This window comes from Camelus dromedarius, chromosome 13 (assembly GCF_036321535.1).
Source record: "Camelus dromedarius isolate mCamDro1 chromosome 13, mCamDro1.pat, whole genome shotgun sequence".
NCBI lineage: Eukaryota > Metazoa > Chordata > Mammalia > Artiodactyla > Camelidae > Camelus > Camelus dromedarius.
This window is the reverse complement of record NC_087448.1, coordinates 44,052,603-44,079,033: the sequence shown is the minus strand read 5'-3', so window position 1 is coordinate 44,079,033 and position 26,431 is coordinate 44,052,603. Positions and strand designations below refer to the sequence as shown.

General features: G+C 35.8%; 1 protein-coding gene across 2 annotated transcripts in view; it reads right to left on the bottom strand.

Annotated features, from left to right (window-relative positions):
* The window catches only part of DIAPH3 (diaphanous related formin 3), a 471,599-nt gene that overhangs the window by 230,495 nt on the left and 214,673 nt on the right, over positions 1 to 26,431 (bottom strand). For both annotated transcript variants that reach the window (XM_064493111.1, XM_064493110.1), the window contains 3 exons: positions 23,563 to 23,658; positions 17,533 to 17,627; positions 13,163 to 13,264 (listed from right to left, as the gene is read on the bottom strand). In XM_064493111.1, coding sequence (XP_064349181.1) covers positions 13,163 to 13,264; positions 17,533 to 17,627; positions 23,563 to 23,658 — 293 coding nt within the window. The remainder of the gene's footprint in view (positions 1 to 13,162; positions 13,265 to 17,532; positions 17,628 to 23,562; positions 23,659 to 26,431) is intronic.

Genomic DNA, 26,431 nt, shown 5'->3' with positions numbered 1-26,431 from the left:
TTGGGAAAACTGGACAGCAGCATGCAAAGCAATGAAGCTAGAACCCTCCCTTAAACCATATACAAAAGTCAACTCAAAATGGATCAAAGACTTAAACGTAAGACAAGATACAATAAACCTCCTAGAGGAAAACATAAGCAAAACATTATCTGACATACATCTCAAAAATTTTCTCCTAGAAGAAGTAAAAGCAAGAATAAACAAATGGGACCTAATGAAACTTACAAGCTTCTGCACAGCAAAGGAAACCATAAGTAAAACAAAAAGACAACCTACGGAATGGGAGAAAATTTTTGCAAATGAAACCGACAAAGGCTTGATCTCTAGAATATATAAGCAGCTCATACGAATCAGTAAGAAAAAAATAAACAACCCAATCCAAAAATGGGCAGAAGACCTAAACAAGCAATTCTCCAAGGAAGACATACAAATGATCAAAAGGCACATGAAAAAATGCTCAATATCACTAATTATCAGAGAAATGCAAATCAAAACTACAATGAGGTATCACCTCACACCAGTCAGAATGGCCGTCATTCAAAAATCCACAAATGACAAATGCTGGAGAGGCTGTGGAGAAAGGGGAACCCTCCTACACTGCTGGTGGGAATGCAGTTTGGTGCAGCCACAATGGAAAACAGTGCGGAGATTCCTCAAAAGACTAGGAGTACACTTACCGTATGACCCAGGAATCCCACTCCTGGGCTTGTATCCACAAAGAACCCTACTTCAGGATGACACCTGCACCCCAGTGTTCATAGCAGCACTATTTACAATAGCCAAGACATGGAAACAGCCTAAATGTCCATCAACAGGTGACTGGATAAAGAAGATGTGGTATATTTATACAATGGAATACTACTCAGCCATAAAAACCGACAACATAACGCCATTTGCAGCAACATGGATGCTCCTGGGGAATGTCATTCTAAGTGAAGTAAGCCAGAAAGAGAAACACCATATGAGATCGCTCATATGTGGAATCTAAAAAACAAAAACAAAAACAAAAAAACAAAGCATAAATACAGGACAGAAATAGACTCATAGACATAGAATACAGACTTGTGGTTGCCAGGGGGGTGGAAGGTGGGAAGGGATAGACTGGGATTTCAAAATTGTAGAATAGATAAATAAGATTATACTGTATAGCACAGGGAAATATACACAAAATCTTATGGTAGCTCACAGAGAAAAAAATGTGACAATGAGTGTGTATATGTCCATGTATGACTGAAAAATTGTGCTGAACACTGGAATTTGACACAACATTGTAAAATGATTATAAATCAATAAAAAATGTTTAAAAAAACAAACTGATATACATCATTTCTTAATATTATCAAATTATTTCACACACTTTTACATGCTTGTTACACTTAACACATACAACATTTTGTACTTCTTAGCACCATGTGAAAAAAGGAAGATCAATATAAATCACAGTTGAAAATTCAAACTTTTTGAGAAACTCACTAGAGTTAGCAACTCAATGAAACTGCATATTATTCCGATCACTCTGTTTTTATGAGTTCTAACAAATTAAAGAATTGCAGAGTTATTTAATATAGCTGACATTCTACTAATTTCAGGGGAACAAGGGTAACAAAAGCTCATAAGAGAATTCATTCGGAGTTCAGTTCCACTTATCCTCCCACTCTACAGAGAACACAACTGGTAGTCAGTGATTTTTTCCATTAATGGCAGGATTTGATATTACTATTTTGATGTAGATTTGAACTAAATGAACTCCATCCCTTGATTAAACAAGAGTCACTTTATCACAGAATATGCCTGCACACTTGTGGTATTTTAACTTCATCTTAGTTCATAACATAGACACTATATATTTATTACTATGATACATTAGATATTATTCCATTTTCTTTCCTATGAGAGCAAGATCTGGAGGCAAAAGTAGTTTTTCTTTCTTTACACAGACACATAGTCTCACGACCACTATTCTCATGACCACTAGTTTCTTTCCAAAGGTCCCTGATGAATCACATCCTACAAATGCCAAATTGCCCTCTCACCTGGCCTCATGCTTACTGTTGGAAACAAACTGCAATAGTGTCATATTATAAAATCACCTTGTACAATTCCCTAGACCGGGGATTGCAATTTTCCTCAGAGAGGTGGTAACCAGCAGCAAAAACAAACAAAACCTTGCTGGTGACACGGGCCCCTCTCTAGGGAGAAGATCGAGAAAAACATTAAGGTTTGTGAATTTTGCCTTGTCCTTCACTGCCTCCTGTGTTCTGTTTCTAATTCCCTCCACAGGTGATCTCATCCCATCCCACAGCTTTAAATTCCACCTCTCTGTGCCTGGTTCCCAAATTTATACCCCCGGCCCTGAACTCCCAGCCTACACCCACGTGCATATGTCCTCCGTCCACGTAGGTGTCTACAGACATTTTAAGTGATCTTCCTCACACAGCCTGCTTCACTTTCAAGTCTTTTCCTCGTCTCTGTAAACAGAATCCCCTGTCTTTCTACCTGTACAGCCCGAGAACCATGGGGTCACCCTTGACTCCTCTCCTGCCCTAAATCTAATCTGTCAGGAATCCTGTCTTCTCTACTCTACAAATGCATGCGGAATCTGCCCTTCTCACCAGTGACACTGCCCTCCAGCCTGTCAAGCCTCCACTATTTCTCACCTTAATCGTTGTCAGAGCGTGTTAACTGACCACTGGCTTTGATTTATGCCCCCACCCCGTAATCTGTTCCTCACACAGCTGCCAGAATAATAAATCTGATCTAAATCTAAAGCACAAATCCGATCATTTCACTTCTTTGTTTAAAACGCTCCAGTGGCTTTCTTAGGATAACGTCAGCAGGCCTCACACTGTGGCTGCAAGGTCCTGGTGGCCTCCCTAGCATCACCTCCTGTTCTCACTCCCCCTCCATCACTCTGCCACAGCCACTGGCCTCAGCTGTGCCAAACTCACTTGTCCCTCAGAGTCTGGGGCTCGTGGCCTCCTCTGTCTATAACGTGCCTCCCTAAGAGGTCACACAGGCTCCTGCCTTCCCTAGCCATATCAATCACACACACACACACTTCCTGAGGCGGGATTCATTATTACTTGACACCACGTCATGTGTTTGTTTATGTGTATATTGTTACCATACGGAACTAAAATGTAAGACCAAGAAGGAGTAAGAGACATGTTCACTGCAACAACCTCAGAATTTAGAGCAATGCCCTGCACAGTAGGTGTTCAATAAATACTTGTTGAATAAATAAACAAATGAATCACTGCTGAACCAAGGAGTCAAGGTATTCAAATAAAATGTATCAGACAGACAGTGATGCAGTTGCCAGTATCATCTCAAGGTCCAAGTTTGTCCATAAAACATCTGGTAATCCCAGTCCCTGTAACACCTAAAGGCTGAGGCAACATGTAACCTGATGCCATTTCCTCAGAATCATCTAATAAGAACTCAAATCAATACCAGAACAGCTCTTTTTTTTTTAGTTTTTTTGGGGGGAGGGGGTAATTAGGTTGGTTGGTTGGTTGGTTGGTTGGTTTATTTATTTATCTATTTATTGGAGGAGGCCCTGGGAATGGAACCCAGGATTTCATGCATGCTAAGCATGCACTCTACCACTTGAGCTATACCCTCCCCTCTGAAAAGTTCTTAAATATTTTCAGTTTATCAGCAGTGAAGCATGTTAAGTTCAACCATAAAAGAAGCCTCTAATTTTCTGTGAATTTCAGTATATTTAGTTAAATCAATAAATCTGTTACACATTATTTTACACAACCTGTTAAACATGAAAAGGAAAGGTGCAAATGGCCTTTTGAGAGTCTTGTCAACATGTACTTCCTTGGTGTCATGTGTAGGCAGAATTAAGAAGAAATCTGTGAGAGAAAAGATCTTCAGAGAAAATACTAGGCCAAACAAGGCAGAGATGTCTTCTAGCTGATAACTGATTTCTAACTACTTAAGCCAACAAAATTCCTATCCATTCAATTAAAAATTCAAATGGCATTGTGACTATTTTGACTAAGACTGCTGAAGGAGATGAAAAGCAGAAATCAGATCATAAGAAAAATGATAGAAGTATTAAATGTCTCAAGAATTTTAGGCTACAGATCAATGACAACTGAAAGCAAGCAAAATTAATAAGTCCCAGTCTAGGTAAAAGAAAAGCCATCTGTGCTAGGGAGCCTATATTAAGTCCTGGATTCTGGCAGAAGCGTGTCAAAAAGGTTACAAAGCAAAGTGACAAGAATAACTGAACAACAGCTGAAACAGCTTCTGATCTTAGGAGAAGCAGATTTTTAAGATTTAAATAGCTATGAATATAGTTACAACAGTTTATTAGTCTAAACAAATGTCCTCCCTGGGTAGTGGAAGATTGGTAGATGAGATTGCCAAGGTCCTGTCTAGAGCATCGTGAAATCTGAAGGACCTCAAACTACTGGACAGGAACCAAAAAGCAGCAACTGAAGACAAACAGAATTCTATTTTCCGGGAGGAGAGACTGGCAAGATTTATGTCACAGACAGACAAGATGGAAGATGAATTATTAAAGAGAAAAGGAAACAGTAATTATAAGAAGTCAAAATGGGTCTGGAAGAAGAAATTATATCTTATTAACTCCAGGTCTTTTGTTAAGTTTTAAAGTGATAATTCTGTGGAACATGATTGATTTTATATCTGGATATTTGCAAAGCACTTGAAATAATCAACACCAAGGAATGAAAGAGAGACAGATCTATTTAGTCTGGGAAAGTGATGGCTCAGTGGACAAATTCTTTCAGGTCCCTCACCAACCTTGGTCAGATTTTTTTGAAGTTGTTTCAATCAGCCATGATTCCTATACCAAACTGCAATTTCCTCAACACCTTTTTAGAAAATTAAAAACCAATGAGTACCAAAAGAAGTAGGGTATAGGGTACCTTGAGTATTCACAGACTTAAACAGCATGTCCTTCTGAGTTAAAGAAAGATTAGGAAGAAGTCCAACGTAGGTGTGGTATCAGGAGAAAAGTGGAATACTGTGACAACTCCACAAGTTAAGTGGCAGAATCACACAGGGTGCTTACATTCTGTTCTGAAAAAAGGCGTGAATTCAAACTTTTATGCTCAAACATGTTGGTTACTTTGTCTACTTTTGAATTAACCCACTCTCACCCAGAGAAATCGTTATCTAGAGACTCATTTTAACAAAAATTAAAATAATTATCTCAAAAGTACTTCACATTTTCACTTGAAAATGTGATTTTAAAATACATTTGTTTTAGGGCAATGAAAATACTCTGTGTGATACCATAATGATGGGCATGTTATTATATATTTGTCCAAATTCATAGAATGTACAACACCAACAGGGAACCCTAAGGTACACTATGGACCTTGGGTTATTATGATGTGTCTGTGAATTATAAGAACTGTATCTCTCTGGTGAGGGATGTTGATAAACGAGGAAGTTCTGCCTGTGGTGGTGGGAGGAGGGACTAGGAAATCTCCGTAACTTCCTCCCAATTTTCCTGTGAACCATCAATTGTTCTAAAACAATAAACACTTAAAAATGATTTTTAACTTTGTTTTTATTTTACTGTTCTCGCTATATATTTTTCCTCCCTTCTGTTCATCTCTTTCTTATTTCACATAGTCACTTAGCCAGTGACACTGTGTACTGGAATATGGGCCATGTGTTGGAAATATAAAGGTATTCTTCAGCCCATCAAAAAGTTCTGAGCATAAATGAAGATTGTGACGTGTAAAACAGCACTTATATTCCAGGGTGATAAGAACCATTTAGAGATACACACTGGGCATTATGGTAACACAGAGGAGGGATGCTGAATTCTGCAAGGAATAACAGAAGCGCTAGGGAAAGCATCCCCAAGAAGGCTTCCTTGAGGCAGAAAGAAGGGAAGGGAGCATGCTAACAGGTCTGAGCAAGGTGCCTTGAGAGCACAGCAAGTTGCTGAGGAAAGATGAAGGCCAGGGAGAAAGGAAGGCAAGAGGTGGGCGGGGATGGCAGGAATCGCATCCTTAGAAGACAGTGGGTGACTCACTCCTTAAAGTGAGTGGGTGGCTAGGAAGGAGGGGATTATAGAGAGGTCTGAACAAACACTCGGGGTGATGAGTACGTTCATTATCTTGACTATGGTCATGGCTTCATGAGTGTGCTTATGTCAAAATTAAACAAATTCTACAAATTTTAAGTATGTGCATTTGCTTGTATGTCAATTATATCTCAATAAACCTTTTGTCTAAGGCTTACTGCTATTCTAAGAATTCGGGACATCCATGTAAAAGTTATGGGGAGCAACCGAAGGAACTTAGGGAATCAAAAGAAAGACTTAATCATCTGCTATGTACCCTGCTCTTATTATATGCCAAGGACCAAGCTTGTCCCAAAACACAGAACACATTCCCATAATTAAGGGAAGAACATGGGTTTTGAACTCATTTTTATAACTGAGCGTCAAAAATGCAAGGCACAGCAGACATCACAAATCAAAGCGGAAAGACAAGTAAGAGGCACTGCAAATACTTACAAAGGAATAACACACAGGTTATATAAGGAGCTTCTGTAAGTTATAAGGAAAAACGATAATACAGTAGGAAAATAAAACATTAATAGGCAATTCCAAGAAGAAATAAAAATTATCAATAAATATATAACAACTACCTCAATCTCATTTGATAACCAGGAAACATAAAGTTTAAAAAAAAATCACCAAGTGAAAAAAGATAGATAATATTAAGTACTACTGATACTGATGGTGCCAAAAAAATAAAAAAGAACAAAAGGAAAAAAGAATCCTCATGTATATTGTTCATAAAAGTATAAACTGACACATCTCCTGGAAGGCTAATTTGGCATTAATTATCAAGATTAAAACCACTTTGACCTAGAAATTCAAACTCTGAGACTCTTTTCTAAAGAAATAATAATGTTAATGACAGAAGCTAACGCTTATAAAGAGTTTATGATTACAAATGATTGACACATATTCACTATTAATTTATTCAATAATCAGGAGAATTCCGTGGAGGCATAATACTATCATCCTGGTGGTTGGCAGAACACTGGTCCCCCAAGTATGGCCACATACTAATCCCCAAAACTTTTGAACACATCATCTTACACGGCAAAAGGGACTTTGTGTCTGTAATTAAATTAAGGGTTTTGAGATGAGGAGATTGTCCTAGCTTAGCCAAGTAGGCCCACTCTAAGCTCAAGGTCCTCCTAAGAGGGGAGGACAGGGTCAGAGATGGTGGTGTGATGACAAAAGATGAAGTCAGAGTGATGCTGGGTCATAAGCCAAGGAACGTGAGCAGCTTCCAGAAGCTGGAAAAAGCAAGGAAATAAATGTCTCCCCAGAGCCTTCAGAAGGAACACAGCACTAATGGTCCATTTTGGAATGCTGACCTCCAGAATTATAAGATAATAAACTTATGTTGTTTCAAGCCACTAAGTCTGTGGTACTTTGTTACAGCAGCAACAGGAAACTAGTCTCATTTCATAGATATAAAAGTAGAGGTACAGAAAAATAATTAACTACCCAAAATCACACAGCTGGTAAGATTGATCTAGGATTTAAACCCAGAGTTCATGTACATAACATCTATGATACATTGCCTTCAAATACATATACAAACATGTATGCAGAATTAATTTTTTTAAACCCTGGGGAAAACAAGAACTAACCATCCTTCATTTAGAGAACAGTGTAAAAACAAGTCATAATATGGACCATGAAATACCACATAAGAATTTTAAAACATCACATCATAAAAATAAAAATCTTGATAGAGGAGCCAAGATGGCAGAGTAGAGAGACTCACAGCTCACCCTCTCCCACAAGTACACCAAGAACTACATCTACAAACCCACTGAATCGCACAGGACACCTACTAAACTCTGGCAGAGGGCCTCTCATTTCGAAATACAGGAGGATTCCTACAAAATATGATAAACATCAAGTTTATATTGTATAGCACAGGAAACTATACTCAATATATTGTAGTAACTTACGGTTAAAAAAGAATATGAAAATGAATATACGTGTGTTCCTATATGACTGAAGTATTGTGCTGTACACCAGAAATTGACACAACAGTATATACTGACTATACTTTAACAAAAAAAAATTAAAAAATCTCCAAAACATATTTCATAGTGAAAAGTTTCAGAACAATATATTTTTAAATGTGCATATGAACATGCATGCATTTGTAAGTGCAAAGAAATAGGACTGGAAAGCCAACAAAATGTTAAAAATGATCATCTGTATGGAATATAATGGCTAGTGGGATACAAGGAACTTCAACATTGTAGTCAATGCTTTTATATATTATTTGCATGTTTTACAACAAGAATATTTGGGTGTATTTTAAAACAAGCCATTTTTAATGCAGGGAAATATGCATGAATGTCTTACAACATTTTTTGATTAAAAAAAAAAAGATAGCTCCACTACACAAAGTTTAAAAGTCCTGCCCTACAGTGACACCAAATGGCGGCAGATCAAAATACAGTACACAAACAGGACATTTGTTCAATCCAATTTTCTATAAATGTTATGACTCCTTTGAAAAATCGGCAGTTTAACAGAACTAAATAATATGGAGACAAGTACTCAAAAACCTAGAATTTGTAATCAAAGAAAGTCTAGTATACTCAGTTTCAAATGCAAATTTTAGGCTCTTTTCAAACTTCAGCTAATCTTGTGATCCCACTGAATTTTTACATGTCTTGTTTCTCACACTGTTAAACCATGCCACTGTGAGCAGTGATTTAACCTAATGGCTTATTGATCAAAGAAACACTGCAAATATGAAAAATACAGTCATACAACTAAAATCAGGCACTACTCCAAGGAAAACAACCTTTGGTAAGTAGGCAGTATTTTGAGGAAATGAAAAGGAACTGGGGCAGAAGAGGGAAGGAAGAAATTCAAGAAAATAGACAGGCAATTGATCCAAAGAGTAAGAGTTTCTAGAAAGCATATTTTAATTTCTTAATCTTATTGATAGAATATTAATTTGAATAAAGTATGAAGATAGGGCATGCCAAAAATTAACTGATTTCCCAACAAAAGTTCTGTCATGGACTGTCCAGGGAAAAGAATATTTCCAATTAAGCACATCAGTTAGTACTCAATGTCTGCTGCCCCAAACCTAAAACCAACAAATAAAATCAGCATATAAACTGTCTGATTCATTTCAAGTCACACAGAAAGATACAGAGACAGACCACCTCCCAGGACACTTCTCTAAAATACCAAAATACCATTTAACCAGAATCCTTAGTCCCTCAGCATTAAATGATGGCTTTTTCAGACTTTCTGATTAGTTTTAATTTTTCATATGCCAGAATCTCCTAGAAAGCATAGGACATATAATCAACTACAAAAAACAAGTCAATAATATTATTAAACTATTAGGCCCTGAATTCATAGCACCAGTTATCAACTCTAAAAGGTCCCATCCACCAACCATCATCATGTGCACCCACTGCTAGACTATAACGCATGGACAGGGCCAGCTCTGGAACATGTGAGAACCGTCCTGCTCACAATGGCCGTTGCCCAAGGCAGAAGGGCTGCAAGGAAGTTCAGGAAGGGACCTTCAGATTCTGAATTACTAGAAATAACGGATGAGAATCTAAATGCTTAGTACCATCAAAAACTACCCATGTCTAGTACTCATGCATTAAAGCTATTTTTAAGTATTAGAGATAATGTCAGCATTAAAGAATTTTGCTTCTAATTTCAAGGGACAAATAAATAAAAATGGATATGAAACTCTCTATTACAAGAAACCTGGAGGGAACACAGGTCCAGCAAGTGGTTTAGTGACTGAAAGGAGGCTTCAAGGACGCACAAGTTAATGGATATTCACATATTTCTGCAGAGTATATTTGTATACCATACTCTGTGGGAAACAGAACCCTGGATAGCTGTATGTAAGTAATACATGATAAAAGTAAAACATGTTTATAATTTATATGCTACATTTTATATATTCTATTTGGTCTTTAATTGACATTGGTTACTAGCATTCTGGATGTGTTACTTTTGCACACTGCCCTTCTATCAAAGAGAAATAATGTAAAAAAATATTGATGTCCAGGGAAGCTGCTTTTTGTTTATTAAGTGTTTTACATAATTCTTGTGTGGAATTAAAGTTAATTATATAATGCAAACAACTGTAGTGACTTTATCTTTTGTATCAAATTGGAGTATTTATTTAAATAGGATATGCCTTTCTGGGAAATCTGTAATTAACATGAATGAAATTAATGAATTTTCATAATTGGATGAAAGAAAAATTTAAACTGACTGGCAAGTAACATTAACTGCAGGGTTTTAACTGATTTTTGTTAAAAGGAAAACAATGCTAGAAATCACAGTATCAGTGTACAGAACCAGAAGATGAAACAGAGCCAAGAGCACGTCTATCTATGGCGAAAACAAATGAAAAGGCAAGTTTTGGCCCTATTCGAGGTGTAGTAGGTTCAAAAGTCCCAACCCTTGATTATTCTTTAAACTCTGTGATGATTTTTTAGGTAGAAATGATAAGGACTTGAAATCTAGGTTTATGAAATAAGTAAATGTTTTTCTATAGGAGAAAAGTCTTGTAGGAATCTGCAGTTTAGCTTACTTCAAGTTAAAAGCCCATCCTTGATAGACACATAATAAATTACATTAATTTTATTATTTTAAAAGTAAAAGAGTATTGTGGGAATCTTTTAAACATATACACGGTAATTATAATCAGTTTTCTAAAACCACCAAATTATTGTATGTTTTATACAATGTTGATAAACTGAAAACATATCACTCCTTAATGAATTAGGAAACTTAATACTGAGCTTTTAATCCAGAAAGGGGAACAGAAAACTTCAGGCATTCCACGCTTTTCATCATTTTTTGGTTAATTCTCAAATATTGTTTGGAACTTAAGCAGGTTTCTCTGTCTTTTTGGGGTGTGGGGGTTTGAGAAGAAGGGGCAGCCATTTGGAAATGGCAAAAAATTGAAATGGAAAAAAGGTAGAGTTAAAGAACATTACTATTTGATGCCCCCCCCAAAAAAGAGTATATAAAAAGTTCTTATTTTTTCTTCAACTTTCTTTCTCCTTTCTTCACCAAAACATATGTATTTTTTAAAATGATAGTACAACACAAGCCAGAACTTGAAACAATATTTTTAGCAATATTCATAATCAACAGATAATGAAGCTCTGTTCATATTTCCAAAGCAGACAGTTTTCAACAGCATCACTCTTTCCTCACTATATTCCATTTGCAGTCAGGAATGACCTAGCATGGAATGTGTAGACTCAAGGTCAAGTTTGTGTTGACAAGTCCTGAAATGGAAGTGGTCCATCTCTGCCTTAAAATCAAAACTATAACCTCTAGCACTGGTATCTGGGAATATAATTGTTTTAACTTTTCTGACCCCTCTGAGTACACTGCTTGTAAATCATACTTCTTTGATGTGAACTCTAGTTTTCAAAGGCAGGCATAATCTGACTATTTAAATAAACATAAAATATCTGCAAGTTTGAGCTCATTCTTCTATGACAATCAATATAACATAGGAATAGTTTTAAATCTTCTCTGTGATTATATGCAACAAAGTTACCTGTTAAATAGGTATTTTCACATAAGTTTGTGTTCTAGATTTAATGTGCACAGGAAATATTTCAAAATTATAACTTTATATGTTATGATTTTCAGGAGTCAAAAAAGATGGGCAAAAATCAAAATTCTAAGTAGTCTATGTTTAAAAATGTAATGCAAATTCTCCACTTTTTCTCACGTGGAAGACACTGCATCAAATAGGGATCAAGAGAAAGACAAAGTGATCAGGAGATGCAAAGTAAACTAAACAAGGAAATACAGAAAAGAGAAAAAAGAACAAAAATTAAAAAAAAAAAAAAAAGGACAAGTTGAATTGAAAAGAATACCCTGGAGAACTGGGTTTAAAAAGAAATGAAGTGGGGAGGATATAGCTCAAGTGGTAGAGCGCATGCTTAGCATGCACAAGGTCTTGGGTTCAATCCCAGTACCTCTTCTAAAAAGAAACAAATAAGCACACTTAATTCCCCCCCAAAAAAAGAGAAAGAAATGAAAAGTATTTTTCTAAAGACAGTAAGTTTAAAAGTTTTATAACAAAAATTATAAGCCTATGAACAGGAGAACCCCTGATTTTTTTTATTCTGAGTATTGTAACTTTGGGGGCCAGGGGGTGGGGGAGGGGGAGAGGCTCTTCAAGGAAGGCTGAGTAGAATGGGTTCATGACAGGACAGGAAGGCGTTTAAGTGCAAATACCGACAGCATGCGAAATACAGCATGTAGACACAGTCCTTTAGTTAGCCAACCCAAATTTTCAAAGTTATATCAAATACAATTTCATCATGTCCCTGGAGGTTGGTAGTGATATACCTGAAGACTACAGGAATAAAATGAACGATCTTCCGTATTTTAAAAAATGAAATGCTTCTTTAAATATCATCAGGATGACTGAGTATAACTAACCTCAAAACGATAATTTAATGGAAGAAGGAAGGGCAGGAGAAAAGAAAGCTTGATAAAAATCTTAATTTTAAGTTGCAATACAGCTAACATATAACACTGGCAGGTCTTTCTTTCACCTCTTCAGACCCCATCTCCTATAAAATAGGAGGCTGGAACAAGATGATTATCAAGGTGTCTCAAAGATTTTCTAAAATGTATTCATTTTTCACCCTCATTGCCAAGAAAGAGACTCTATTTCTAATTTCAGAGTCTAACATATGAGATGAACTGAAGTGAATGATTACAATGAGAAACGGAAACTACTCTTGTAACATGCTGGAATACAGAGCTCTAGAATGAATCAAAAATATACTCTCTAGTCATGGGAGTGCAGTTTCCATTTCATGTTTTGTCATTAAATAGAGAACACAAACAATCAATGTTTTTACTTTTGAAAAACTCCTTGGACGTCATTTAAGGCATGAGTTTCAATATGTATTTTAAATCAAGATAATTTCCCATAAATACTGTTAGGTTATAAAAGAAAGCAAATGGACATTAAAGGTTTGTGAGCAATAATGACGTGAAAAGGCTTAACGTTTTCTTTCCTCCATTTTTGCAAAGTATAAAAATCCCTTCCAAAAAGAGCTGACGCTGAGAGATGGTACTTACCACAACAGCAAACTGCTCAGGTTCGCATAAGTTGTTATAATCACTCTTGAACTGAGACAATGAATTTAATTGTTCTTGATCAGGAAGATGCTTTATTAAGTTCTAAAAATTGAAACCAAAAGAAAATATCTTCATTAAATGTGCTTCTTAAATTTCAGGAAAATTTATTAATTAACTACGAGAAGGAAACCATTAAAAAAGTTAATCTTTAGTTTTATTTCTAGGTAACCTCCCTGATAACTCAGCCTTTAGCTAACATTCTCTGCATCTTGAAAGCAGTCAGTTTTCCTCCTCTCTATCCAGAGTTATTATATATTCAAATCAAGCACTACTGAATGTTTATTTGATCAGCTATATAATTGAGAAAGAAGAATTCAACCTATACCAGAGGAACAGCTTTCTCACCTGGATAAATGTGATCAATTACATTTCAGCTTTGGGGAATTAAGTGTCAGAAATTTCAGGCAAAGCCAAACATATTTTAGCACTTCACTCAGGGGGATAAAAGAAATCACTCTATTGCTACTAATAGGGAAAGGAAAGAACAGCAAAGAAATCAAGGGACTTTTAATGACAGCACTTGTAAGATTTAACTCATATGATTATGGCTTTAATCATAAAAATGAAGATACCTCTAAAACAAAGACAAAGTAACTTTTCCTATGTGAAAGAGAATTTGAAAAGGCATTGAAGACACAGCATGATACACCTTGCAAGTAAAAGTATACAGAGAGATCCTTTGGGAACTTCAGTGCTATAGCTGTAACAGCCCATTGTCTGTATCATCTGTAGCCCAGAAACTATAGGTGCATTTGGCCATTCTGGCTCCTTTTTCCATGCCCAGCCTTTCCCAAGCCACACACTTAGACAAGAGAAATACTCCCAGTGGACAAAGACCAAGGGAATATGTGTCATGTTGCTTCCCTGTTAGAACTTCAAGGATTAAACCATCCCTTGGACAAAGTTTATATAGATGCTCTGTTTTTAAACATAACTGACTACCATAGTGTTACAGCAAGTTAGTGTATTGATATTAAAATTCAGAAAAAAAGAGTGCTTCATGCTCACAATTCTAAATTACAGCATCAGGGGGAGGGTATAGCTCAAGCGGTAGAGCACATGCTTAACATGCCAGAGGCCCTGGGTTCAATCCCCAGTACCTCCTCCAAACAAAAATAAATGAATAATTCTAATTACCTCCCCCTCATCAAACAAAACAAACCAAATTCAGCATCAGTAAACTCTCTACAAGCCAAAAGTCAAGTACGGATTATAATTAAGCTTACATCATGTTAAAAATACACATGGGGGGGGCGGGAAATTCCCAAAGGTGTTATAAGTTAAAAATGTTAGAGACTGTTATATATCAAAGTAGTTAGATCAAAGAACAAGTTTTTGACTCACTGTGTTCTTTTCAACAAAAACTTGATTTACTGGCCAAAAACAAACACAAAAGTGGCAATTTAAGATCATCCCTAAAAAATGTATTCATTATTAATACTAACAAACTGAATAAAAACAACAAAGTTATATGAGTTTCCTACATAAATATAAGTTTCTTTTAGTAGAACTGCCTGTGACCAAAAGACCTGGTTATTTATATTTTCTTTTAATTATTCTATTTGACAGCTGATCTCTTAATTAAATTGGGCTTCTGAATTTCTCCAGCATCCTTTTAGATGACCATCAACTCCCCCTGAATATTTTTAGTTACTATATACTTAAATTTTAATCTTTCATCAGAAGCTCATTAATTGTTCACTTCAATATTTTTGCTCTCTAAAGTATTAAACCATTGTGATTTATAAGAGTGCAGGCCCAACCTTCCTTTGTTTCTCCCTTTATCATAATTCCCATCCTTTCATGAATCCTAAGTTCCTATGAAACTAAATTCTTCACAGTTGCCCCCACACAGTCAGCTTTTCCCTCACACAATCCTTCTGCCCTTTTCTCCCACCCAAGTACTAACCAGGCCTGACTCTGCTTAGCTTGAGAGCAGACAAGATCGGGTACGTTCAGGGTGGTACGGCTGTAGACCCTCTGCCCTTTTCTAAACATATGCTTCATTCACCCTCACACACACATACACACACCTAGTATAGCATCTAGTTCTAAGACAACCTCAATACAGCCGTGTGAATCTTGTATTGTAACTATAAATACAAATGTCACCTCCCTTGCCACACTATAAATTCCAGAAACGTAAAGTCTATGTCTGATTGAGCCTAACACAATGCCTTGCACAGGGTGGGCACAATAAAATACTTGCTAAATAAATTAATTAATAAAAGACTGAAGGGACAAAGGTAAATGGGTAAAGAATGAAGTGGAAAAAAAATGACAACCCAAAATGACATCAGTACTGATATCTGTTACATGTGAACAAATAACGAGATATGTCAAGACAAGACCATGACAGTGAGTAAAGCCCACCAAAATAGTAATTATTACAAAGCAATGCTTTTTCCATGCCCTGCTCAAAATAGGCAAGTTCCTCGCTTTACAATTAGAAACATATTTTTAAAATCAAAAACAAGATTTCAAATAGCATGAAATTCTTATTTTTAATGAATTAATGAAGACTTTACATAGGTCCTAACTAAATTTCTAGATTTTGAATTTGTGAGATTGGTTTTATATTTAGTAAGTATGGTAGGCAGAATAATGTCCCAAATCCCCTGAGATGTCCATGTCCAATCCCCAGAACCTGTGGAATATTACGTTATGTGACAAGGGAATGAGGGCTTCAGATGGAATTAGAGTTGCTATCAGCTTGACCCTAAAATGGGAGATTACCCTGGATTAGCTGGATATACCCGATGTGATCCCAAAGATCTTAAAAGTGGAAGAGGGAGAGAATAATTGAGTGACAAGGAGATGTGACTAGAAAGAAGGAACAGAGAGATACGATGTTGCTGGCTTGGAAAATGAGGGGAGATGTCCAGGAGCCAAGGAATGCAAGCAGGCATAAGGAAGGAGGTGGAAAAGACAGAGAGACAAACTTCTATAAAGCTTCCAACAAGGAATGCAAGTCTGCTAACACCTTGACTTCAGCACAGTAAGACTTCTGTACTAAGAAATGGAAGATAATATATTTGTTTTATTTTAGGCCATTAAATGTGTTACATTACATTGCTAAAGTAGTAACAGAAAAACGAATATGTTAATAAATTATACGGAACCAAATGTTCTTAGGACATGAATTTTAAAATGCAAATTTTTTCCATCTCTATATGACAAAGGCCACATGATCATCCAAAATATTCATGTAATCAAGTTAAAAGCTACTCTATAAATATTTAACAAATGCATTGTAAAAACTGCAAGCATATTAAGTAGAAAATTCTCTTTAAGAAAGTTAGAAATCTACTCCCAACAAGGCACATACACAATAATAAAGACAAAATCTAGTAAACAGAAACTGCAAGAGGAAACAAACACTTGAATCAGGTAGTTTGAGTCTGACACTCACAGCACAAATCACTGATGGGATGATATATTACTACCCACCACATTCATAAGAAGTGACAGGCAAAACCAAGAACTTCTGAGGATACCATTTATTAATAAATTAAAACACCTACAATAATTTTAATTGGGTGTTGACAATAATAAATACTCTGATTTCTTTATTTTGCTAAAAAATCAACTTTTTAAAAAACAAATCACTTTTCTAAGCACATCATAGAAATAAAAGGTAGTAAACTGAAAATGTTATTTTTTCACTGTATAATTTGTAGTCTGCTTCTCCAACTTTAAATTCTACCAAGATACACATTATTGGTACTTGATGTGGAATTCAGCAAGTAACTCTGGCACCATACTAGCATTCGTTATATAATCCATTTCAAAAATCTTCCCGAATGATTCAGAATACTACGCAAACAATTTCTAGTATCACAGGAACACAAATGACTCAAGGAAGTGTTGTTAATAAAGGTAATTCTACATAAAGAGAAAACACGCTCAATCTTCTATACCAAATAACAATATAACTTTACAAGACAGACAAGTCCAAGAAAAACACATTCTAAAAGGATTATACAAATAAATTTAAATTAGTGTATTACTAATCTTAACTGTACCAAAACAAGCATACGTGTAAAAGTAAACAATATGCCTTTCAGAAATAGTCATTTAAAATAAATGAAATGAAATCATTTTGATAGTGTTATATTCAGCTTGCAGTTAAGAGAAGATGCAGAGTTTTATCTCCTGGCAATGCAGAAGTTCTGCTAAAACTAATTATGCAGCAATGATTTTCCAGTTGAATGATTTGGTTTAAGAATTTTGCTTCACTTACAGATTTCTATTTAATGAGAAGCCTGCAATGAAATATTGGAATTTAAGCTCTCTGCCTGTTTGTTTACCTGAATCATAGACTCCGCCAACTGTGTTTCATCCACTTCCAAAATCATCATTTTGATTTCCTCATATGGCACCCGAAAAGAGCTCAGGAAGATTGCTAAGAGGGGTTAAAAAAAAATAAGACTCATAATGAGGAAAGATAAGGAAAGAATTTGAGATGTAGTTCTATATATAAAATCACAAATAATTCATAAAATGATACATTTTAAGCATTTAATATAATTACTGTAGGGGAAACTTTCATTAGCACATTTTATACTCTTCTCCAGTTTTAGAACTAGTGTTTAAACAACAGTCCAATATTATTACACTGATTCTGAGGTTGATTTTTTAATGCTTAGTTATCAACCTATTATAGAAATGGTGCCAATTTTGATGTTTAAAAAAACCTGAAATATGTTTAGCACACTATAGAGATATCACATTGTAATGAAAAAAAACATAAAACCCCAGTATGTACATGTCATATTTATCTAGACATGTGTGTATTAGCTTGTAAAATATCTTCCAGCCTTACTAAAATAATTCAGAAAAAAATATTTAAGACTGCTAAGCAGTGCATTAATATTATTCCAAGTTATAATAGCACTTTATTATTCAGAAATATTGTAGACAATAAACCAGAGAAACACCCTTCACATTTAACTAAAGCTTAAATATACAATATTAGGACACAGATTTCTATGGAAAACTGCCCAAATGGACTAGATGGGATAAAATGTTACTTCTGAGAATTCCAACATGATTTATATTATTTTTGATACCTAATACATCTAAAGTTAAAATACAATGATCTTCTCAAAAGCTCCTTCAGTGTATCAGAATATTCTCACAGCATTAGATTTAATGCTTTTACTGTTTCTCCTCCTTTTCTACTATTATTGTTTCTTCTCTCCAGTGATAGACGTCACTTCTTGAACATACTCACAACTCGTTACCACTACTCACTATTTTATTATATAAACTGAACTTATGTCATCTTATTTGTAAGCAGAGGGAGGGAGGGAAAGCAAGCAGGAGGGAAGGAGGAGGGAGAGAGGGAGGAAGGAAGGAAGGAAGGAAGGAAGGAAGGAAGGAAGGAAGGAAGGAAGGAAGGAAGGAAGGAAGGAAGGAAGGAAGGGAGGGAGGGAGGGAGGAAGGAAAAGAAACCAGGGAAGAAGAATATTTAAAGAGAAAAATGCCATCTTCCAGAATTATGGAGAGAGACAAATCACCGGAATAAGGAGGCAACAAATCCTAAATATAATAATGTTTTTTTAAAGCTACAGTTTAGCTCCTTGTACAACACCAAGCATTGGAGAGGTTGTAGAGCGGGAACACTCAAGCTCTGATGATAGACGAGTAAATTGGTACAATCACAGAACAGGTATATATTCAAAGTAGAGGTCTCCCAACCTTTTCTGTAAATGACTACATAGTAAATATTTCAGGTTCTGTGAGCTAGACAGTCTGTCACAACTACCCCATTCTACTGTGGAAGCACAAAAGCAGTCATAGACAATATGTAAAAGAATGCCTTGGCTAAGTTGAAATAGAACCTGTTTAAAAAAAACAAACAAACAGGTAATGGATGACATTTAGCCTGAAAACCATAGTATTTTGTCACACCCTTAGTACCACCAAAAATGGGAAACAACCCAAATGTCAACCAAGGGTGGAATGAATAAAGTATAATATTCAGAGAATGTTATACTAAGCTTCAACGAAAATGAACACCTTATAGCTGGATGCATTAACATGGTATGATTTTATATACGTACCATTCAAAGTTAAGTCAAAACCAAACATGGACATGGTTGGTAAAATTACAGGGAAACGGAAGGGAATATTTAACCCAAGATTCAGGATAAGGTTACTTCTCACAGGATGGGAGGTAAGACTAGAGAGGGTCATATACATTTCTAAGTACTAGTAATGTTCCATTTATTTAGGTATGAGTGTTTGACTTATATATCATGCATTTTATATATTCTCTCATGTGTCTAATATGCCGTAACAATATATTTAAAACAATTTAAAATGAATAATATAAAAACAAAACACATGGGGGTGGGGCTGGCACACTGTATGGTAAAGGATTAAGTTTATCCAGGTGAGGTTTGCTCCTGTGAGGTACTCTCTAAGCACTTCGAATGTCCTGCCTGATAAGTGTCTTAGTTTACTGGGAGCACTGGGCCACACAAGACAGTCTATGCTAACAATGTGATTTATGGTGGGGACCTTGGGTCACACAGTATTAGCCTGACCTGTGGAGAGGCTGCAAACTACGGTCAGTCATATGGGGGTTGAGCCATAACGAAGACCCAGTAAAAACTCTGAACACCAAGGCTTGGGTGAGCTTCCTTGACTGGTAACAATCTACGAGCATTGTCACACATCATTGCTGGGAAAAGCGAGTACTGCTCGTGGCTCCATTGGAAGAAGGCAGCTGCCAACTTCACGCTTAGAACTCTCCTGGGCTCTGCCCACGTGCCATTTCCCTCGGCTGATTTTAATCTGGATCATTTTGCTGTAATAAACTATAACCACGAGTGAAACAGCATTCAGTCAAATCTGAGTCCTTCTAACAAATTATCAAACTTAACAGTGGTCTTAGGGAGCCCCGAACTTGTCACTGTTGTCAGAAGTGAAGGTGGGCCGCTCTCCCTTCTGAGTGAGACAGTGCACACTCTGTCTATGGAGTATGTATCTACTTTTACTTTAAACTAAGCACCCAACCGCAACACCTCGTGGCCTTTTTCTGGCCTTCTGAAACAGCCCGCACTCTGTCTACGGAGTGTGTATCTCTCTAAATAAATCTACCTTTATTCAAAACAAGAACAAAAACAAACACAAAAACAAAAACAAAAACAAAAACAAAAAAGCAAAAAGTGAAGGTGGTCTTGAGACCCCCAACTTTGCAGACAAAAATTTATACAATCTCCCTTACACAGTTACGCAGGTGGATAAACATAAATAATATAACATGCATAATTAATAATATATGTGTAACAAATAATACATGAATAAAAAATTAAATGTTAATAGAAAATCTACTTTGCAGACAGACATCAATTATTCCTTAACTTTCTCCTGTATTTGTAATTCATCCACTACTTTCAGGTATTATTCCATATTTAAAATAACATATATATTAAACAGATTAATCTATAAAGTTGAAGTATGGTTTTTTATAGCTTATAAATAAGTTTTTGGGAAAATATTTGTTATAGCGAAGGGCAAAAAAATCACAAAGGAGTTGAAGATGGCCTAACGTATAACACACAAATCTAAAGACAAGCATAGACCTATTAAAAAAAAAATTTTAAGTTATCAAGAATAATGTGAGATACTCATTTAAAGCCTCCAAAAGACCCATTAAACTGAATCTTTGTATTAACATGCACCTTATTCTTCAAAATGTGATTATATTGATCCCAGTGGGAAGCTCTGAGTTCACTGAAGAAGTGTAAAGTGTGCATGTTTTGGAACCAGTCACACATGTTTTCTGTAAGGGAACTTAGAAATCTTTAAACGTTTACATTAACTTCTAGATTCCACGGTTCCTCCCTTTATAGCACTAACATCCACTCAAAACAATCTGGTAAAGCATAAGAACCCTGTAAAAGTCCTTAGCCATCTCTTATTCCTAGAATGGCTAGAATTCTTTTATACTGAGCCCACAGTCTGCCAAAACCTTTATGAACTCAAAATACAGGAAACTTAATCCACCTTTAAATAAATAGGTAAATAAATCAGTGAACTTTAGATCCTTTCTTCCAAACTCTGTGGAATATTTCAGTTAAGAGAAACCTAAGAGAAAGTTATGTTAGAATTCTAAGTGATAAGATAGAATCTTGTCACTATCACAACACGCTTCTTAGAATTCAGTATTTCAGAAGACTCTGAATTTCATAGACAAAACCCAGCTGTGAATCAGACTACAATTACAGTAAAGATTATAGGCTGCTAAATCCTCTTAAAGCTTAAATCATAACACTTGCTACAATCAGAGAGGGTAAGAATAATCCGAGATGGGTTACATCATAATGTGCCATGGTATATATTCTGGACCTTTTGATCTTATACTTTAAAACGTATTTAACAATTAAATGAATAAATACATTATCTCCTAGCTACAGCAACCAAGACAGTTTCCTTCTCTATGATAATGTAATTTTCTTATCTCTAAACAGGAATAAATATACCCTATATCTACAGGCCATTTTCAAAATGAGCAATCTTTTTCAAGTCACTGAACACATACATACACCAGACTCTCTAGTTATAATGTCAACACTATTACCCACGTGGTGGGGTCGTAGTAAGGGTTAAAGATTCAGTACAGAACTAGCGTATAAACTATCACAAAGCTGAAATCCTATTTAGTACACGTCTGTAATTTATAAGTAATATTAAAGAACACTATTCATCAAGTCAGTTACTCAACTTTGAAATGATTATTTAGGCTATTTCATCATGGCTAGCCCATCTGAAAACAATTATATTCAAAATGATAATTCTTCAGGACCCCTAACAAGGCAGACCCCCTGTAATGCGGGTCATGAACATTTTTCAAGACAAAAATCATCTTTCAGATCACAGAGTACAGAACTTTCTGACATTATCTAAGTCAATTTCTAATATTTAATATTTTAGATATAAAATACCTAATATTTTCAACAGACAATGTTCCTTTAAGGGGGAAATGCCCTGAAATAGTTGTATCACATAACAAATCCCAAAATTTCACTGATCTAACCCCCAGCCCCCACCCTGGAAAAATATTCTAATTCAGATTACATGTCCATAACACACCAGAAAGATGGGCTCTCTAACTTAGGACCCTCACATCAGGATGATGAACGACACTCTGGGTGTGGGGGAGAATGACGAAGCTGCTCCCACCAGCAATCAGTGCTTCCACACAAAAGATACCTCATCTCCACTTATACTTTCCATTGGCCCAAGCAAGCCACATGGCAATGCCTAACTTTTGAAAGAGGCAGCTACGTGCAATCAGCTTGTGCCCAGAAATAGAGAACTGTGCACTGGCCAACAGCACTACTGTCTGCACACTATCCATGGGGATCTGCAGAAGAGACATGGCTCTCCGTTATAGTGAGTCGGAAAGGAAGAGGTACCAGAGATTTCACAAAAGGAATGTCAACTCTGCCTTCCACGCACCCTGCTCAAACTTAACTCCCTCTTTAATCAATAGCAATAATCTTTATTCTCTCACCAATAACTATTTTTGGCCCAATATTTGCTAAAAGCTCACTTGAGGCATGTGATAATTGAAAGGCAGACTAAAAGCCACATTAGCACTTCATGCCTCTAGACTCCACATTTTCTCCCTCACATCAGAGAGTAATACGTACAGATCATATTATCTCAGTTCCAAGCAGAACTAGCTCTGATGCATTGAAGATGTAGTTAGAAATGAGTCAGAAGCAAAACTATTTGCCCTCTTCCACAGTAATTCAGTCAGGAGGACAATTCAATACTAGATATTTAGCCACTGTAACAGTAATTACATCTAAAACATTTCCAGTCAGTACTTTCGAGGCAAGGCTTTGAACTCTCAGATGGGATAATGGAATTCATTTCACTCATCATACTCATTCCCATTAACAGTCCAATGTCCTCTGTGTGTGACTGAGTATCACAAATTATAGTGATTCAGAGGTATAAAAAAATAATCCACTACCAATTTTTTAATTATGATGTAATCACCTAATTCCTTAATTCTTTATTGTTAAAAGAAAGACTTTAATGGGTAGCTCTCTTTTCAGTTATGGGAAATCTATTTTTATTCTAAATCCTTTTCTTAGTTTTATCTTTCTACTACACATTAATCTTTTGAAGAAATTAACTCATAATTTACCAAAAGTTCCTTTACCTAAAGGAAAGGAAAACTATCTTTGAATTTATTACAAATAATAACAATGAAATTAAAATAACATAAAATGAAAACCAAGTCATAAAGAAAATGAAATGCACTACCTCCAGTGTGTTTTGCTAATTTAATAGTATTGAAATCTGATACTTACAAAGGTTCTGGGCAATTTTAGAATCTAGAAATTTAAGTTCTTTAATTTTTTTCTTAAGAAATTTCTTCTCTTCAAAATCTTCCTCTTCTCTTTTTTCTGTAAAACCAAGGATAGAGCCATGTTAAGGATGGTAAGGCACTCAACTGCCAAAACACAGGGAACTTTCTGTCATCAAAGAATCTAAAAAAGACATAAATTGTTTAAATTACATAGTTATGAAAATTTAAAAATAAAAAAAAAAATAGATATCCTAAGACCTACACTATTCCACATAGGGACTGGCAGCTCTTACCCTAGAAAAACTACTAAGAGTAAATATTTAAAAGTCTAACAGAAAAAAACAAAAATAAAGCTGATGTACACTATGGAAACCAACACCATCAGATGCAAGAATAAGTACACTTGGCTCATGTGAGCACATACAGTATATAATTATAAAAGTGAATGCACTTACACTTAGGTAGGTTAAGAAGGCAGCTCTAAAAGTCCTGAACAAAGACAAACACACAGCAATTTTATGTTTGATATACCTGATATACCATGTTTATTTAAAAATATAGCTCATGTAAAGCAGGAAGAGTAGAATGTTTACTATTTGTTTTCCAAATCTTTGAAAAATATTCAAATTTCGATGCTCAATTTATTTCCTCTGAGCTTTTAAAAATTAGCAAATGCATTTCACCTCTCTATCCTTGCTAACAAATAAGAGAATAACTACATCACGCTAAACAACACATGAACTGCAGCTACGATATAGTACATGACAGTCAAGGTTAACAGCTGTGACCAATAAAGTGCTCCTGTCACCTCTCCTCTTTGCATACATGGACAGCACTTCTGATGAAACTCAGTCATCTTTACAAAATTAGGATCTTGATAACAAAGAGCAACGGAGCAAATTGCTTAGTTAGATATGTAAGCAATAAATCACTAATAAACCACTAATGCCGAGGAAAAAGAACTTCAAAAACCATCTTTCTATATAAGACAGTACATTATAGTTAAATTCTTTTTATATCAGAAAATATTATAATTACATGCTTTGGTATCTAGTGTGAGATAGAGATCAGATTTTATATTTATCAACTAATTATCTCTGTACCATTTTGTGGATAATCAACCATCTTTCTTACCTGATTACATTACACTTTTAGTCTAAACTTACTTGTTTTTTCTGGGTTTCTGATTGTGTTCTACGTACTTCTCCTGTGCTACAATAGCTCTGTCTTAAGCACTGTGGGATCTATGACATATCTTATTAATTGGCTGTTCAAATTAGTTTTCTTCCTTTTCTAAACTTTATTCACCTTTCTCATATATTTTCCCACATTAGCCTTAGAGTAAATCCAAAGTTCCAAAAATAAAATCCATTTGAACTGTATTTGAATTGCAAGGCATTTGTGAACAGATTCAGGGAAATTTGATAGGTTGACAATTTCCAAACGTCCTAATCATAAGCATGTGTCTATAATTTTTCAGCTTAATGCAGCATTCTTCATAGGCACCCTGTCTGTTTATTGTTGGTGTTAGGTGCCCTAGGTAACTCTATTATACTCATAGGTTTCTGCGGGTGTTGGTTAATTCTTCCTTTTCCCATTATACTTTGTAACTAGTTACTGCTGGAATACAGAAACTGCTATGTTCTATATAGCATATACATATATGAAAAATTGCTTATAAATTTTATAATCAGTCACTTTACTTACTTATTCTTTCATTCAAATAAGAAATATTTATCAGGCACTAACTAAAAGAGACTGTGTGAGACAAACTGGAGACATCTTGGCCTCACAGGATTTAAAAACCAAACAAGGTGACCGCAAGTAAATGGCAATTACAACACACAGTGTTTTGGTATAAACCACAGGAGATTAAAGAAATTTAATCCATATTCATCAGGGATAGTCTTCATGGAGTGAATGGTATCTAAACAAAAACTAGAAAGAGAAAAGGAGTTAAGCAGGTGAAAAAGTTCTAGGATGGGAAAAGTAAGGACACAGATAATAGGATAGTTTCAGGTTCTGCAAGAATGTGAAAGGCACAGAAAGAAATGAAAATAATAAGAGCAGAGAATATTGGGTGGAAATAAACACCACCAGAAATTAATCTGGCACCACATCACACAAGACCTTTTAAGCCATGAGAAGAAGTATGGCTTTTATCGTGGGAGCAACGTGGAGCCCCTGAAGTTTAAGTATGAGAGGGACATCAAATGAACTGCATTTTAGAAAAAACTCAGTCTACTGAAGGTGAACTGAAAGAATGGCAAAATAGTAGAAGGGCAGGCAGAAGGGAGCTGCAATAATCTAAATGAGAAGAAAGGGGGCGCTCACCCAGAGCAGCAGCCATGAGGGTGCAGATAATGGCTGAGCCCCACAAAGCAGAATCCAGTCCAGATCCATCTCCTAAGTCCCGACTTGACCACCCAACTGCCTACTCTCGGGTCTCTATTGGATGTCTAACGGGCACCTTCAACTTCACATGCCCAAAACCAACACTCACACAACTCTATGCTTTGTTTCCCACAGTTTTCTCATCTTAAAAATGGGAATGCTCTTATTGCAATTTCTCAAGTCATCCTTTCTATTAACCCAAACCTACATCTCAACCATCAGTGAATCTGGTCAATTCTGACTCTGAAATAAATGCTCACTAAAATAGGCTCCCCCTCACCTTATCCATGGCTACCATACTCCCCCGTTTGTGGCTGCTGTCCACGCTCACCTGGATCACAATTGCTTTCTAAACGGTCTCCCCACCTCCAAGCTTGACACCTGCAGTCCCTTCACCACAGTGTAGCAGAAGATGCCTGTTAAGCCTTAATGGAAAAGGTTTACTTCCCTTACTGCCTTATATAGAACACCACCCT